This window comes from Typopeltis vanoorti, chromosome 13 (genome assembly GCF_054136105.1).
Source record: "Typopeltis vanoorti isolate ZY-2024b chromosome 13, IOZ_Tvanoo_1.0, whole genome shotgun sequence".
Classification (NCBI taxonomy): Eukaryota; Metazoa; Arthropoda; class Arachnida; order Uropygi; family Thelyphonidae; genus Typopeltis; species Typopeltis vanoorti.
The window spans coordinates 42,558,354-42,576,568 of record NC_143561.1 but is presented as its reverse complement, the minus strand read 5'-3'; the positions used below and the strand labels follow the sequence as shown (position 1 = coordinate 42,576,568).

At 36.0% G+C, this 18,215-nt stretch overlaps 1 protein-coding gene across 1 annotated transcript in view; it reads right to left on the bottom strand.

Annotated features, from left to right (window-relative positions):
• Positions 1-18,215, bottom strand: part of Naa15-16 (N-alpha-acetyltransferase 15/16) — a 396,961-nt gene that overhangs the window by 154,041 nt on the left and 224,705 nt on the right. The window contains exon 14 of the mRNA XM_090403132.1: positions 9,785-9,913. Within this exon, the coding sequence (XP_090259258.1) occupies positions 9,785-9,913 (129 nt within the window). The remainder of the gene's footprint in view (positions 1-9,784; positions 9,914-18,215) is intronic.

Genomic DNA, 18,215 nt, shown 5'->3' with positions numbered 1-18,215 from the left:
TAAAAGGAGAGATAGTTGTGAGTTGGTTTTTCTTCAGTTCTTGAACTAATTCAGATATAGAGTGGCGCAGTCTTTAAATATAAATTTTCTCTATATTTGAATTAGAAATCAACTTGCAACCTATCAACTAGTTAAGAACATCGTAATAACTATATATTGGATCCAAAGTATAAATTGAGGAGAAGTAGGATCCAACAAACCCCTTTTTAGTTTCTCTTTAACGAATGGATGATTGTACAGCTCTAAGCCACTGGAAGAAAACATTAGTTTTTCTTACAATTATCAAGTTTCTCTTGTTACACTTTCAATATTAAAAAATCAGAAGAGTATGAAACTATTGCTGATATTCTGGCAAAATCTTTTCTCAAATTGTGCGTTCTGTAACTATCTTTCATTTTCTGGATTTCATCCCATATAATTGTTGTGCAGGATGTTTGATTAATTGGGATGTAAATTGGATCCAAGATCATTTTTGACCCTGATGTCTCACATAATGTGCTTTCGCCTGAGCACATCTAAAAGTTCTTGTTCCTGTGCAGAAACAGTAAATGGACCAGGCTTACTACAATACTTTTTCCTAATCTTGCAAAATTTAATGTTGAATCAGTCAGCTATCAGTGAAGCAATGAAGTATGTAACAGATTGTATTGTCCATGCAACAATAGCTGCAATTCCAAAAACATAATCTCAATTTCTATCCAAATCCTAGGTGGAACCCAAAGTGTCATGCATCCAAAAAAGATTAAGACTGAGAATGGTTTTTTTTTTTGTTGATACCTTACCACAACAAATTAAACCCCATGCTCAGTCTTAATCTATTTTGGCTGCATGGCACTTTGGGTTCCACCAAGGATTTGGATAGAAATGAAATTGAGATTATATTTTTGGAATTGCAGCTGTTGTTGCATGGACAATACAATCTATTACATACTTCATTGCTTCACTGATAGCTGACTGATTCAACATTAAATTTTGCAAGATGGGAAAAAGTATTCCAGTAAGCCTGGTCCATTTACTGTTTCTGCATAGGAACCATCTGTGTAGGAGAAAACGCAGTTCCTGTGCAAATAACAGGAACTACCTATTCGCTTCTATAGATGTTCCCTTCAACATCCCACAGGAGGTGGAAAGAATAGCAAGTTAGCAGACTGTATGATCTATTGCAGAATACTAGAGCTTACCTTTGTAGTTTATATTTATCAATTAATGTTGGGAAGTATAGATGGCCAGTGTCCATGACCTCCCCATTCATTATGTCATCTGATGCATCAGGATCAGTTTGTAGGTTTAATTCATTTTTGGCACATGCTGAAGTAACCATTCTCTCTCTTTTTTTTTTTTTTTTTTCTACAGAAGTGTCTGGTGGTTTATCTTTAAGTGGTATCTGTGCACAATTAATTTTTTTTTTGACAAGTGGGTTTTCATCGAATGGAATCATTTCTGGAGTGAGACCATACATCATGTGATTGATATGCTCATCAGAGCATATCAATCATTGTTGTGATGAGAGGAATCTTTATAGTTTTTTTTTCATTGAAGGTGAGCTAGCTGATCTCATACAGAGGTAACAGGGTTTTATCTCCCAGAAACTCGGGTTTTTCATCTTGCGCACAGGCAAATCGGCCATTAGAACACACACACAAGTTATAGCAGTGTATATTAGTGGTTGTGATGGGTGGTAGTTGTGTACAATAGGAGAATTAAGTATCAGGGGGAGATGATACGATGTGTGTAGCAGAGTGGAGTACCCTCCCATGCTTCTAAGGTGTCCTTGGACTCCTTAGAAGTGTCACATAATAATAATAATAAAGTTCAGGAAGAGTTAAATTATCAGATGGTGGAAAAAACATGCTGTTGACATTTTCTTAACTGTTGGAAGTTTTTCCACTTGGTTATACTGCAAATTAAAGATACCAAGAAATTATATACTTGGCTTAATCCTTTATCCAAGTGTAAGCAAACAAGCTTCTTTATACAAGTTTCCCGCAGCCAGAAAATAGTTCAGGTGCAAACTTGTTTGCTTACACTTAGATAAAGGATTAAACTAAGTATATAATTTCTTGGTATCTTTAATTTACATTTTCTTAAGTGTCACACTCTCGGCATACGAGGATCTCAGGAGAGGTTTGGTGGTGGTTCCCTTTTTGCATCCTGATATGATATATTTTATTCTTTCCACTTCTGAAATTCCCAGGAATAAGCTGGAGGATTTCCTTGACAGTTGAGACACTGAACTTTCTTTGCAGAGCAAGATTTGTTATCATGCTCTTTACTACCATACTGGAAAAAGGCGGTAGAACCACAATAGGCAATTTGGGAACGTCCATATTTCTGACATTTCAAGCAAATAAATGGATCAGGGAATTATAATCTAAAAGGACAGTTGAGATACTCTACTTTTACAGGTGTTGAAGGCTGATGCTCTAGGTCAGAACCAGGTGACCATCCCTAAATATCAGTATCCCGACATCCCAGGCTACAAATCATCTACAACTGGTGCCTTAAACATTGATCTATACTAATGGGGCAAGAACAACCTTGTTATGTTCAATGCTACCAAAACACAGTCTTGCTTTTTCTCGCATAAAAGATACCAGATCTGATTCTCCTCGCCCCATTGAAATGGAGTGAGGACAATCTGGTTACCTTCAATACCACCAAACAAAGTCTTCCCTTTTCTCTCGCAAAAAAAAAAAGATCTCAGCTCACCTACCCCATACCTTCAAAGTAATACACAAATCACTAGACAGGATCAAATCTCTTTACTTAGACTAACGCTTACCTCCAATCTTTCCTGGCATAAACACATCACATCAACAGCCTCCTCAGCATCCAAGAAACTTGGCATTCTTTTATTCAAGAGCCTATTTTACACCCAACCAACTCTTCACAATATACAAATCCCAAATCCATCCATGTTTAGAATACTGCTCGTTTGTTTGGGGTGATGCACCTAAAACTTCCCTTAAACTCCTTGATGCCATCCAGAGGCATGCAATTAGGCTCATAGAGGATCCTACTCTTACAGACTCACTTCGACCTCTATCTCACAGGTACAATCACAGTAATCTCTATCTCACAGTGTTTCAGCACTGTGTTTGTTCTACAAGTACTTCCATGGTCACTGCTCCAGTGAATTGGGAACCATCATGCCTCCACTTTCTGTTCTGCCTGTTAATCTAAGGTCTGAAGCTGCCCAGCACCCCTTTCTGTGCAACTGCAAACTCATTGAACCCACTTCTATTCATCCTGTTTTATTGCATCCATCTCTGTCTTCTGGAACAGCTTTCCTCAAGAAGTACTCTCAACTACAGCACACAACACTACAACTTGAAAAAAAATTTATCTATCTCAGTCTTGCCTGCACACCACACATGACACTGATGTGCCTACAGGTTCCCTTGACCTCTTGTGTATGGGATCAATTTAAAATCGGGATGCACCTCATATTTGTCACTCACTTATCTTTAAACTCTGAACATACCTCCTTCATCAGGAACATCAAGGAGATCCAATTCTGATATCTCTCCTCTAGAAGAACTGAATGTTTTGTGAGGTGTTACTGTGATTGGTATTCCAACCACTGATTATGCTGTCAGTAGTTTTTCAGAATGTTGCTTACATGATATTTCCACAAGGATATCATTAGAATGTTGTTTAATTGCTTTGTTCCTGTAGCTTAGTGTCAGATCATAGCTGATTTGTGGCAGCACTCCTGTTTCAGCGAGCACATACGAGGGTGGTTCCATAAGTTTCTGGCCTGAATAACTTTTAGAGGTGATAGAAAGAAAACAGCTGTGTCACTTTTCAACATAATCCCCCTTCACTTCAACACACTTTTCACATCTTTGAATTAACAATTCTATGCCTTTGAAAAAAAAAAGTTTGTACTTTTGTCTGCAAAATGGCCTAAAAACTGCATCTTTCACCTCATTGTCATCTGCAAATTTTCTTCCTCAAAGGTCTTTCTTCAGTTTTGAGAAGAGGTAGTAGTCAATGGGTGCCAGATCTGAGCTGTAGGGGATGGGTTCAATCTCCTGGAAGCCACAGTCCTTCACTGCATCTTTTACAACAATAGCTGTATGGACAGGAGCATTGTCAGGACACCATGACTCACCATTTCCTCATCTCTTCTCCTTTATGCATCACAGTTTGTGCAGGAGTGAAGCATATTCTGAATTCATAGTGGTATTCCTTTCCTTGAAGTCAATCATGAGAATTTCCCCAGCAATCCCAAAAGATTGTTGTCATGATCTTCTTGGTGGACTGAGTGACCCTGACTTTTCTTAGCAGTGCTTTGCCTAGTTTGCACCACTCCATGGATTCCCTTTTGGAAAGAGGATCATGGTTTCCCTCGTGACAATGGATTCCAGCACTTCTCTGATTCCCTTGACAAAACTCTAAAAACTTGTGGGAACAGGTCACAGGATGCTCCTTCTTAATTGAAGAGAGAAGTCAGGGCACCCACCCTGCACTGACCTTCGTCATGTGAAGCTTCTAGTGAATGATGCAAAAGATGGTTGTTATAGAACGCCCCAACCTTGCTGAGATATTTTGAGCTTCAGCTGTCTGTCATTGAGCAGGTCCTCCTCAACAAGAGAGAGACATTTACCTCAGTCATTACTTCCACAGGCTGACCATCACGAGGATCATCTTCCTAGGCGAAACTGTTTAGCCCATTCCTTCATGGTGGAATATGAAGGAGAAGCTTCCTCACAAAAACCATCCAATCGCAGTTTGATAGCACTTGGAGGAAAGCCCTTCTTTGGCAAAAAACTTGATCACAGCACAGTACTCAATTTTTAACATTATAGTCACTTAGCATGCCACATGTTAGTAAAACAAGTGCCTCTGGCATTTTAAAATTAGACCCACCTTGTAATTGGAGACATTAGTCACCCACTGTGATTGTAGCCATGGCCTCCCTTTACTGTATATTTGGGATGCAGTTTGTGACTATTGGAATTGGTGCCGATGACTGTGAACCATGGAACTACTCACATGCAACCATCTGGCTATCTTCACCTGACTTTGGCCAGCCTCTATTCTTATGATGGCTTGCCAAACGAAGTCATCGGTTAAATGATGGAACACCCGCAGCCACATCCAAGAATTTTTTTTATCATGAAATATCTTGTTCTTGCTCCAGACACAAAATAGAAAACACTCCAAAACTCTCATTTTTATGGCATGGCTCATTTGCATATATGGCTTGAGCCCCCCCACCCCACCCACTCATTTGTATGTATACGATAACCAACTTCAGCTGCATATTTTGTATAATGTTCCTGAATTTCATGTTTTCTCCCTTTTCCCTTTGAGTTATTGTGATTTTTCTCTTTGTTCCTTAATTTATAGAAACCATGTATTAGTTTAATCTTCTAGACAAACAACATGTACTAAAGATTATGCTAAATAGGATTGAGGCCAAAATTGAGGAAAGGCAAGGGTAACAGAGATCAGATCTTTACCACCAGCAGATCACCAATGGATGTTAAGAGTGAAGACTTCCTTTGGTAATGCACTTCAAAGAAATCTTAAAAGCTTTTGACTGTGTTCAATATATGAAAGTGTGGAAGATAATGAAAGTAATGGGTTTTTCTGAACATATTATCAGATGGAGAGCTAATTTGTACAGTGAGCAAAAAAGCCACAGTAAGAACAATTATTGGATTAAATGAATAAACTTCAGGTTGGCAAAGATTCCTACTTTTTCTTCATCTGTTTAGTATCAATGCTGAGGATATCATGCATGTAACATGGGATGGGCTGAAGACAGCAAACAGGATAGGCGGCAGAAGGGTCAGCAATCTGAGATATCTTGATGATACAGTACTCCTCTGTAATGACAGGGAAGAACAAGAACAAATCCTTTGCAGATTTAATGAGATCAACAAGAACAGAGGACTGAAACTCAACCAGAAAAGCAAAGCATATAGTTTGAAGAAAATACAGGGTCCCAAGAAACAAATGTACATTAATATATAAAAGTAGAGGAAGTCAGCAAATGTGAGTAACTAGGATCCATTATGAATGCAAAGAATTGCTATTCAGAAACACCAAAAGATTTGGAATGGCTAAAATAACAGAGAATTCTCTAAGGTCTGAAAGGACAGATCTATCACTACAGGAATAAAGCTGTGGATCTAAATGCAAAACTTGGAGCCTACAGAAACTTGATTGGAAAAATATAGCTGCTTTTGAGAAGTATTGTTACAGGAGACTGTTGAGGATCTTATACACTGAAAAAGCAGACAACCTGATGGGTTCTTTCATTATTAAAAAATTATGGGAATAACTCCTATGTCATAGTAAAGCTTAGTTTAATATAAATCAAAATAATCACCTAATGTTTCAGCCTTTATACCAAGGTCATCATCTGGAGTATACACATATATTATTTTGGTTTATAAATAATCTGAAGTTTTACTATAACACGACAATTGTCTCCATAAATTTTTAATAATGAATGCTGATCACTATGTAACTATGAAATAAATTGATGGGTTCTAGAAAGGACTGACAGAACTTTTAAGATTCCATAAGAGCAGCAATAGAAGAAAGCTGAAATACTCTGGATACACAGAGAGAATGGGAAGAGGATAAGTGCCAAAAGTGTGTGCTGGCAAGAGCTACTATGAGTATTACCCACAAGCCAGCTTTTATGAAGGGAAGGCAGCCTCAGCTATCATTCGGGCAAAGTGGTGCCTTCCCTTCTCAATATACATCATGACAAAGTAGTGGGACCAAAGTTGAAGTCAATGCCCCCAGCAGAAATACTAATTTCTTTCTCTGCATTTTTTCTTCTAGTATTGTAAGTTATGAAGTCCACTGCTAAGCAGTTAGTTGATTTGTATTACAGTTATAAATAGCAATGTTCTGATGGCAGCTGTTGTCTAGAATTCAGCTACACGTGATGGACAAAAAAAATGGAAACACTAAGCTATCGGAATGCATTATCAGTAGTAGTTGCAATGCAAATGCACCAAACAGATGCAGTTGATATGCAAAAATACTCCTGACATTCATAGGGACATGTGTATAAAGGTAAACAGAGGCTACAGCAGTTTATTGCATGTTAGAATAGAATCCAGAGGACCTCAGTGAGTTTGAAAGGGCTGTGATTTGGAGCCAAGCTGGCAGGTGCATCTGTGACCAGAACGGCTGAAATTACACATGTTAGTCAAGGAACAGTTTCTAAGGTTATGTCAGAATGGCAGATGAAAGTACAAACATCATCATCAGCGAAATGCAATAGTGGATGAAAGCACTTATTGCAAGAGAGGGATGTTCTAGCATTAGTGAGCTGTACCATACCATGAAAAATAGGTGGGCTATTGCTGAGCAATTGTGCGAAAAAAATCAACTCCGGTCGTGAGAAACCCATTTCAATAAAAAGCTCTGCACCAGGAGCTACACATAATTGGATATCACAGTCGGGTTTACTTACACAAGCTTTTGATCACTCCCGTCAATGCATGTCATTGCATTCAATGGGGTAAACATCACAGGCAGTGGACTACACAACAGTGGAGGGGTGTGATATGGTCTGATGAATCCATATTCACACTTTTTGCTGCAAATGGACGAATACGCATGTAGTGTCAGCTGAAGGAAGCTTACCAGACAGAGTGCTTGTTTCCAACTGTGAAAGGGATCGGTGGTTCTATAATAATCTGGGATGCATTCACATGGCACTATTTGGGTCAACTTGTATTAAAAGGCAAAGTAGATGCTGCATGTTATCTTTCAATCATAAGTGATCATTGTCATCCTGCGTTGACACACTTTTCTCCTACGCAACCAGCTATGTTTCAACAGAATAATGCTCCCATTCACTGAGCAATGTGGTCACCGGTCACCTGGTAGTTTGCAAAACATGACGGTGAAGTGTCCTATCTGCCATGGCCATTCCAATCGCCAGACTTAAATCCTATAGAACATTTATGGGACATTTTGAAATGAGCTCTCATTCAACATTTCCCACCTCTAAAGAACAAAGGCAAATTGATCCAGTTTCTGTCAGACAAATGGTGTAACCCCCCCCCCCCGGTTGAGTTCCAAGCACTGATAGTCTCCCCCCCCCTCGAAGAATACAGGCTGTACTAGATGCCCATGACGGACCAATTGCCATATTAATCGAAACGTGTCACTGATTTCATTTTTTGGTCCATTACCTGTAGTATATATAATCAAGTATGAGCAATGAGATGCAGCAATAATTACTTGCATTAGAGTTAAGTCTCCTTTTAAGTATAAATGGAACCATTAGATTAACATTAGGAGTCTAAGTCTGAAGGTTGAAATATCATATTCAGGATAAGTAAATACTCGGGAAAGTGAGCTGAAATATTAATAGTCCATGCAGCATTAGAGTTTAAGAAAGTTCACTATATTTTGTTCATATACTTATCAATAGATTCAAAGCAGAAACTGTTAATGATCCCCATGCTTATATTTCTATGTACTTTACCAAAGATATGTCTGTTAACTTTACCTTAATTCATCATCTCACATATAATGTAATTTGCATCTTTAGTTAACAGATCATATGAGAAGTTGTTTCTTTGTCATTGTGAATCTCATTTACTTCAAGGGCTCACTTTAGTGAGTATGGGAGTGGCAAACCCATGGTACCTGATGCTGGACCATGACTTACTTCATGCAATATACATCCATTATGCTATAAGTACACTCCCTCCCCCTCTTTTCTCTTTCTTTGCCCTGATACTTTAGAGCAGCATTTCCCAAACTATCTTCTGCGAAACACCAGTGTTCTGCGGAAAGTGAATAAGTGTTCCATGAAAAATTATCAAAATTTAATGAGCCTGAAATGGTTTTAAATGCTACGACAAGTTCAAACATGTTTGAAAATCAGGCACTCCTCACTTTGCGTGTGGATTGTGCTATTAAGGCCAGCACATGCTGGCCTTGACTCAGTTGCCACAATTATCAACACCTCTGAGCGCGAGTGAAGTACAGAGGTATCTATTCTCGGAAATGTGTGGTCACAAGCAAGGTCGATGTGATGCACTGCGGCCCGGTATGTCTGTAGTGTGCGCAAAAATGTCGCATTTTTGCGATACAATACAGCCTTTTTTTTTTTTTTTGAAGAAAGTATTCATTATGTAGAGCCTCTGCTTTCTTTCAGCAAATTCTATAAATCTTTCTCCATTTTCATTCCACTGGCTGCCAGATGTGTACTGCGTACAACTACTTACCACTGAACTCTCCCATCAAGATTGTAAAGAATGCATTATTTCTATCTAATAGTTGGTCTAGTGTTTCATAAAATGCATCTATTTCTTCCTCTTCGTGGTTTGAGGTTGGTGCATAAACTTGTATAATTCTTAATTTATAATATCTGTTTATTTTAAGATAAAGTCCTGCAATCCTGTTTGTGACATATTTTTATCTCTTGCATTTGATCTTTTATGGAGCAATGAATTAGGAACCAGTGATCTTGGATTGTCACCATAATTATACAGAGATGTCCATTCTTTAGATCGATACTATTTTCACCAAGTCTCAGAGTTTCACTCTCAATCCAATGATGTTCCGTATTTATCTTTTCTGTTTCTAGTAATAATTCTTCTAGTCTGGTTAGTCCTAATAATGATCTACAGTTTCTACAGTTGTAGAAATACATATATAATTTTGTATTATTAGTTCTGTTCGAGAAAGGGAAGCTATGTTTAGCATTCCAATTAATTTTTTTTATTAGTATGACAAGTAAGTGACAAATCAATCTGTTAATTACAGTTTTAATAAAATAATTACTTACTCTGTCAACTTCATGACACTTCTTAAGGCCTTCTCCCCATTTTTCTAACCTTTGATAAGCTAGGGCACATTCAGTTTGAAACCACATGCACTGCATTTCATTTAAATTTTCCATTGCTGAAACTCCTTCCTATAATCACCCAAATTCAAAAATTATGATATCAAAATTGCCTAATTTTTAAAAGAATGATTTATTATTCAAAATGAGACACTATTTCTGTCACTGGAAAATTATAAAAAATAAAGAATTTTTTTTAGAAAGTGAGATATTTATATAACAAGAGGCTTTAGTTGAATGTAAACCTTTAATTTGAGTCACATCTCAAAAATAAACAAATTGCAGATTAAATATCAAAGAGCAATATTTCACTCAGTCATCTGAATACTAATTCAAGCAATACCATTATTTTAAATAAATCCTTAATAAGACTCATTAACTAAATTACATAACTGCTTTAGAAGAGGTATATAATGAGCAAAGAAGCCCAAAAATATCAAACAAAAGAAATAAATTTGAGGCACTGTCAGTAATGATGATGATGCCATGTAGATGGAAAGACCTGGATTTGAATCTTGTCTAGGATGCAAAGAAAATTTCAGCACTTTTCATACACAAAGGTGAGTTTGCCAGTATTATACAGAAGTGGCAGGTTTTTTCAGGTTGGGAAATTCAAGTATTCAGAAGGAACACTTGGATTTCCCATCGTGAAAGAAAACAAACTGGAATGAAATACAGGCTAACTGACAGTCATGTTTCTAAATAATCACAATTACTTAGCCATAATATTACAGGCAATCATCATCATCATCATCAAATTCCTGACATACTTTCAGGGGGTGTACAAGATCTTATAATAGTATTACATGAAAAGGTAAATCATTACTAACTTTTTATCAACAATTTCCCTTCAGATTAGCCTGTTATCTGTCAATATTCCAATTACAGACCATAATTTTTCTGTTTAATAACCACAGAGAAAATTTTATTTTCCCTGTTATTATCTAAGCCTACAAAGATAAGCATAAGATGGAATAAGAAATATATGGCACTTCTAATCTACATTAATCCACTCATTTCTTGGTATTCCTACTATCTTTGCATCAAATAAGAATTGTTAACCATTCCACTACCATTCTGTTTAAGTAACCATACTACCTTAGATTATTTATAATAAATTTAGTTTAATCCTTTATCCAAGTGTAGGCAAACAAAGTTTGCACCAGAAAATATCTTCAGGACTGAGACAAGGTGGTAACATCTGTTGGCAACTCGTAGCAAGGTGGACCAAGCTTTCATCACTCCTTGTCTTAGTATCTCCCATAATGCAAAACACATCTCCTTGCAGACATGCTTGGTCCACCTTTGCTATGAGTCGCCAACAGATGTACCACCTTGCCTCAATCCTGAAGATATTTTCAGGCACAAACTTTGTTTGCCTACACTTGATTAAGGATTAAACTAAATGTATTATAGTCTAACCAAGTGCAAAATAAACTTCCAACTTAGATTACCTATGCTTATACATTCCTGAATGCTAACAATGTCAAATTCCTTCCTAATATCTTTATTTTTAACATGATTTTGAGATCGATGCCACCTGTTCAATCCCCAATTTTTCTAAATATTATCTTATCATCAGTGGTCTTCCAGTCACTGATCAAATGTTTTTTCTTTCTAACCCTATTCTAAAATTCACAAACTAAAATTGGTTTCAACACTTATGTATACTGCTAGTTTAGTGTTTTGGTTAATTTTGCTCTTATTCCATATAAATTTATTCAAGCAGCTACCAAGTATACCAGCTTTGCTTATTCTGTTGTTTACCTCCATATTTAATTTGCCATCTTCACTAAAAGTCTTTTGTTAATTTTATAGGTTTTCTATTCAGAATGCAGTTGAAGTTTTACATGTTAGTGGCTATTTTCATAGATTTGGTTGTTTCAGTACTAATTTTCATGCCAAATTTATTATGGATGTTATTCAATTTAGTTAGGACTACAACATCATTTGCATGAAGCAAAGTGTTAAGTTTGTTATCTCCATTTCTGATATCAGATTTAATGACACTTTCGTTCATAACATGATCAATACAGGCAATGAATAAGAGTAGAGATAGTGCACCCTTCTCTTACATGTGATTTTTATATCAAACCACCTTCCTGTACTTCCCTCAATTCTAACTACTAATTTACAACTTAAATATAGATTAGGTACTACTCTGCATAATGTTGGAGTTTTCCCATATAATTTTAGCTTTCTGATCAGATTTTCTCAAGGCACTTTGTTGTACATCTTTTTCCAGATCTACAAAGTTTAAGTACAGACCTTTGTTACAAATTTCTCAACTGTTTAATAATAAAAGGGAAAATTTTATTTTGTTTGTTACATTACATCCGAATAAAAATGCACAACTATTTGTTGTAAAGTGAAAATCTGATTATGACAACCACTACTTTGCCTGAACCCAGAATGTTCTTCTCCAAGTTTCTCTTTCACATTTTTTTTTTTTTTTTCCTTAGCTGTTTCTCAAGTATGTTTGTGTAAATTGTACCTGAAACACTTATTAGAGAAACAATTATGGATGTCATTCAATTTAGTTAAGGAATCTTGGAGAACTTGCACTGGATTTGTTTAGGACTACAACATTATATGCATGAAGCCTCTTCATGCATATGATCACATTTAGTTTTATTTTCATGGGGGATGGTTGTTTCAAAGAAATGAGGTAGATGGTACAAAAGAAGACTGAGAGTAACAGTTTAGTGAGTCTGCAGTTCAACTGTAAAAAGAATATTGGGCAGCTGCTGCTTATGTAACTGTAGGTTTAACAAAAATGAGGATGGGGGGGCATAATGGATGCTAGTACTGCTGAACACTGAAGAGAGTCATCAATCAACTGACCACTCTCTTCTAGACTACATTACGAGTATTTAGAGGAATTCGGTGCACTATCTCGAGAGCGCAGAGCAGTATTCCAAAGTTGGGCAGATATGAGATTTGTACAGAGTACACAACTGAGAGAGAGAGACACATCTGGAGGAAAAAAGTATGTCAAGTTTTCTGGAAACTGAAGATGGTAGAGAAATGATGAGATCATGCCAGAAAAGACTAAGCGTGAGAGTTGGCCTAAGAAGAGTTAGAGAGTTTGTGAGAAAACAGGAAAAGCTATTATTTGGAAGTGTTCAAGGTGAGTAGGTGAGCATTTCGAACTTCCATATCAACTTATTAGTTGATATGGAAGTTCGAGATGTTTGAGCACTGCAAGGTTTATTTTATGATTCAATCAGCCATCCTCTTATTCAAGTTAACAGTTTATAATCCAATCCCATTCCCACTAACTTATGTAGCAGTGTTACATGTTGTATCCTGTTGAAAAACCTAGTGTATAGTGTATCCATTCCTCCTGTCTAGCTCAACCATAACATTATAAAATATGAGCAAGTTACTCAAACATCACTTTCCCTTAGTAAACTTATGCTGTTCGTTGCAAAGTATAGATTCTCTGTCAACCCATTTCTGTATGCAAGGTCTTACCAATCTTTCCAAAATCTTCACCACCATTCCAAAGATTAGACACACCAGTCTTTGCACTCTTGTGCAATGGGATTATCACATATTCTTTCCAATCCTGTGGAATCTTCCTTATGCTGACTGATTATACACCATAGTCTAAGGCACAGCCAGCTGAGTTGAACACACTTTTAGCTGATAAACCATCAGGTCCTATTCCCAAATTCATATTCAGTTTATGCAATAGATCTAATAGTTCTTCACACACCTAAGTTTCTTCAAAAGTGTATAGGTAGTATCAGACTCTATATTGCAGACATCAGGTTGATAGTTTTTAGTATAATGGTACTGATGTTGAACAACCTCTTCTGCATCTGCAACATGCATGTCATCTGCATTCAGTAGAGTTATAGTTTCACATTCATTTTGTCTTTTACCTGCAATGCAACGACAGAATTCTCTTGGTTGTCTTTAACATGCAGAACCAGTTCTTTTCATTCTCACACTCAGCTTTCTATACAATAGTTGCAACTCTTCAGGCCTACACTTTATAATTCTGATAATTGACATTAATATAAGAATCTCCTGCTTAATAAGATTACATATCCATTTCACTACTGTCTTGTTTATTGACTGAACTCTAGGGCTACATTCCTGTGCTTTTTTTTTTTTTTCTTTCTTTTTTGTTACTTTCCATGCTGCTGCTGCTATCCTTCCCATTAGCAACTGCTACCATAGGATCGAAACTAGTCTTCTACTTAGTTTGCTGTCATTTCTGTTTCTTGTTTCATAATATCCTGTTATTTCATCTATCCATACACTTAGCCACTTCCCAGGTCCCAGCCACTACTACCAACTGAAGGCAGGGCAGTATGTCTCTCAGTAGCGCACCCAGGGAGGGGACCAAGGGGCCCTTGGTCTCCCCCAAAAGAAAAAGTCAAAAACCACTAAAAAATTTTCCAAAATACTTTTCCTAATTAAAATTCATTTTTTTATTTTTTTTTATTTTTATTATTTATGTTGTGTCATGTCTTATATTTCTATACTACTTATGAATTAGGGGGTTCTCAACCTGTGGTCCATGATGATGGGACAGGTGGTCCACAGGCAGACTTAAATTAACCAAATAAATCTATATATTTTAATTATCCAAACAAAGCAAATTAAAATTGAATAAGTAAGTAAAAATTATTGAAATAAAATGGATACTTAAAAAAATAAAATAAAAATAGTGACAGAATGTTCATTCCATGAACATTCTGCCACTATTTTAATTTGTAGCAGCAGAATGACGAGCAATAAAAGAGGGGTTAAGTGAACAACAATATGGTTTTATTGCTTCCACTTTCCCTTGCTGTTTTGTCAGGTTTGAAGTGAACATGTGTTGTCCACATGACCACATTTCAACGAATTGCTTGTTGTTTATTGATTTTTATTGTTGAAGGGTTTCCTCCTTCAACCAAGGCTCAATATATCTTCAGAAATGCTAAGTATTACTTGGACAAAGTGTGTTGTGAGTTAACCATAGTATTTATATATTTTTAGGAAATTGCACGACTGAAAGATAAAACAAGCTGCCAGTTGAGTTGAAATGCTAACTCTCTTCAACCGAATTCCATATGTGAAACTGCCATAACAACATTCACTATATATATATTTCTTAGTTTTAACACGTTTACGAATTTTAACATCTTCGGTTGAACTTTATTGCTGCTTTGGGGTAGGCAAACTCACACACATCTAATTAATAACAATAGTTTTTAGTTAGATACTGTGTTTGCCGGTGCAACATATGATTTTGCTCGAGTCTATACAACATAGTTTCTGTATGAAAGGATGTGATTCATTAATTAGAGTCATTTTTATCCCAATTGTTTCTAATTGCAGTATTTGTTGAGAAATATATTACCCAGACTGCTGGTACCTTATTCACTGACATAATAAAAGTACTTGTTTTTCTTACCTCTGCAATATAGTGGCTATTGGGGGGGGGCTGTTGTTTACCGTGGAAGCAAGTTACTATCCCTCCTCCCGCTCTGAACGTGTTTCAGCTTTTTTTCATTTGCGAGGTATATGCAAAACATTTTAATTTCCTTTTCCGAAAAGTAAAATCAACGGGGCAAGTTATATGTGAGGGCGAATTATATTTGAGTAAGTACGGTATTTCAATTATGGATAAGTACATTGGTACCTTCTTTAAATGGCAAAATACCTTGGATGACAATGATAATAAAAAACGAGTTTGTAATGACAGTTTGTGTGTAGTTTCTGAAGAGAAAGAGGTTTGTAACAAATCCACAGAATTCCCATCAATTGCAATGCGATAATATTAAAACAAACGGATCTCATTCAAAGGTAAATACAATTGGTTATTTTGTAGGAACATTTTTCTGTTTTGTGACTTTTCTCCCTTTACGGTAATTATGCCTACATTATTGTGTTATTATTCAACAATTGTTTACAGTTTGGAATGCGTATATAAAGTCAATATTGACAGTAGCCTGATTACGAACGCGTGATGAAAGGGACAGGGAGGTTTGGAGCTTCCTCGGATAGTATTCAAAAGGTAAATACAATTGGTTATTTTGTATAGGTCCCGAAACTTATTAGTTTAGAATTTAACCACTGGGGAAGTGTTTGTGTCCACCTCAAAACTCTGAAACAGAATTTGGAAACATACTTTCCGAATAACTTTTATAAGAAATTTCTGTGGGTTCACGATCCATTTCATGCTTGCAGTCATGAGAACGACCTTTCGTTATCAAAAAAAGAGCACAAGCTGACCAACATTGAGCCAGATATCCAGCAACTCTGCAAGGGCCGAGAAGTTCAATCATCTTATTAAAATTAAGTAGTAATAATTATATCATTATTTATTTATTTAATAAAAATTATAACTTTGTTCAATGATGATACACACTTTTTAATCATTTGCTTCAATTTCATTAATTATGTTTCCATATGTATTCAAAACGTTTTTAGATTTATTATGTTATAAATGGCACAGTTTTACCAAATGTTGGTAACCCCCACCCCCACATAGTTTTTTTAAAAAAATTACATGACTTAGTGGTCCGTAGAATTGTTTTAAGCATTTTACTTGTCCTTGGGATTAGATAGGGTGAGAAACGCTGTCCTATAGCTGTCCAGGCCAGGCCAGATAGTGGATCACGGGTATCATGTATTGGCAAATCATTGCAGATGCTCAGTTATAGGTCATGTACGATACGCTTGTATTCTGTGCTATTTTGCATTGAGTTTGTTGAAAAGCATGTCTTGAACTTGAAACTTCTTTCCATCTCTGAAGAATAACCATACCGTACGCAAATTCTTCAATAACATTGAAGTTAAGTTAAAGTTAAAATTTTAAAGTTAAATTTGTAAAAGATTTTATTTTGTTTTTTGGATTTTGTGCTTCAAATTATGGCTGTAAAACATATGCAGAGTATTTTATTGAACTATTGTAAAAAAAAAAAAAAAAAAAAAAAGGATGATTCAAATGTTAGTAGCAATGTTGACGCTATTAATATTGTCAATACCGATTTGGATTCGGTTTCCCCAGTCGTAGGTCTGACAAAAACCATCGAATTATCCAGAAGAAAGTACTTCCTTAGTTATTAATAATTCTTACAACATCGCAGTTTTGAAAGAACAAACATTTAATTCTGACTATAATTTAGATATTGTAAAAAAGTTGTGGAAACCAGAACCAAATTTTAATTTTCCTGCAACCTGTGCTGCAATTCACAACCGAAGTTTTCAATACACATGGTTTGAAAAATTTACATGGCTTGTGTACTCTCAAGTTGAAAATAGTGCGTACTGTAAATATTGTGTGTTTTTTGCACCTACTAATGTTGGAAAATCTAAATCTGAAGTACTTGGACAGTTAGTTATGCAAGGTTATAATAATTGGAAGAAAGCCATTGAAAAATTTAATACTCATCAAAGAACAAAATATCACATAATGGCTGTTATGACTTACAAAAGGCTAAACACTATTCGAGATGGAAAATGTATTCCAATCAATCGACAAATTGATGTAGATAGTGCATCACAAGCTGCAGTTAATTGGAAACGATTAACTGCAGCTCGTGATTATAAAAACAATACTTTTTTATAAAAAACTTATATTTGTAATTTTATGTGGTAAGCAAAATATACCCTTGAGAGGACATCGTGATTATGGAGAATTTTCATTTGAACAGGAGTCAATCGCCAATGAAGGCAATTTTCGAGCTTTGCTAAGAACGAGAATCGATGCGGGCGACAAAAACTTGGCTGAACATTTTAACCATTCTGCCAAAAATGCTACCTACATTAGCTGGAACATACAAAATCAAATTATAAATGCATGTAATGAAATAATTTTGAACCATTTGGTCGAAAAAATTAATTCAGTGAAATATTTTTCAATTCTTGCCAATGAAACTTGTGACATTTCTACCACTGAACATCTTTCCTTGTGTGCCAGGTATATAGACGAAGAAAATGACAACAAAGTTTGTGAACAATTTTTACAATTTGTTTCCTGTAAAACAAGTATTACAGGAAAAAACTTATCCGACAAAATATTAGAAAGCTTAAATAATTATGGCATCGATTTATCATATTTACTTGGGCAAGGTTGCCGCATCAATGAGCAGAAAGTTTAATGGTGTCCAATCTCACATATCAGCTATATCTACAAGCTTTATATGTTCATTGTGCATCAGATAGTTTGAATTTGGCAATTGGAAATGCTGTATCTGTTACTGAAATAAGAAATTGCATTGGCATAATTGAAAAGGTACACAATTTCTTCAATACCCCCTAAGAGACAAGATGTCCTTGTTGACAACATTGATAAATATACTCCGGATACTAAGAGATGGAAACTATACCAAGTTTGCCTGACTAGGCGGGGGGAACGCCATGAAGC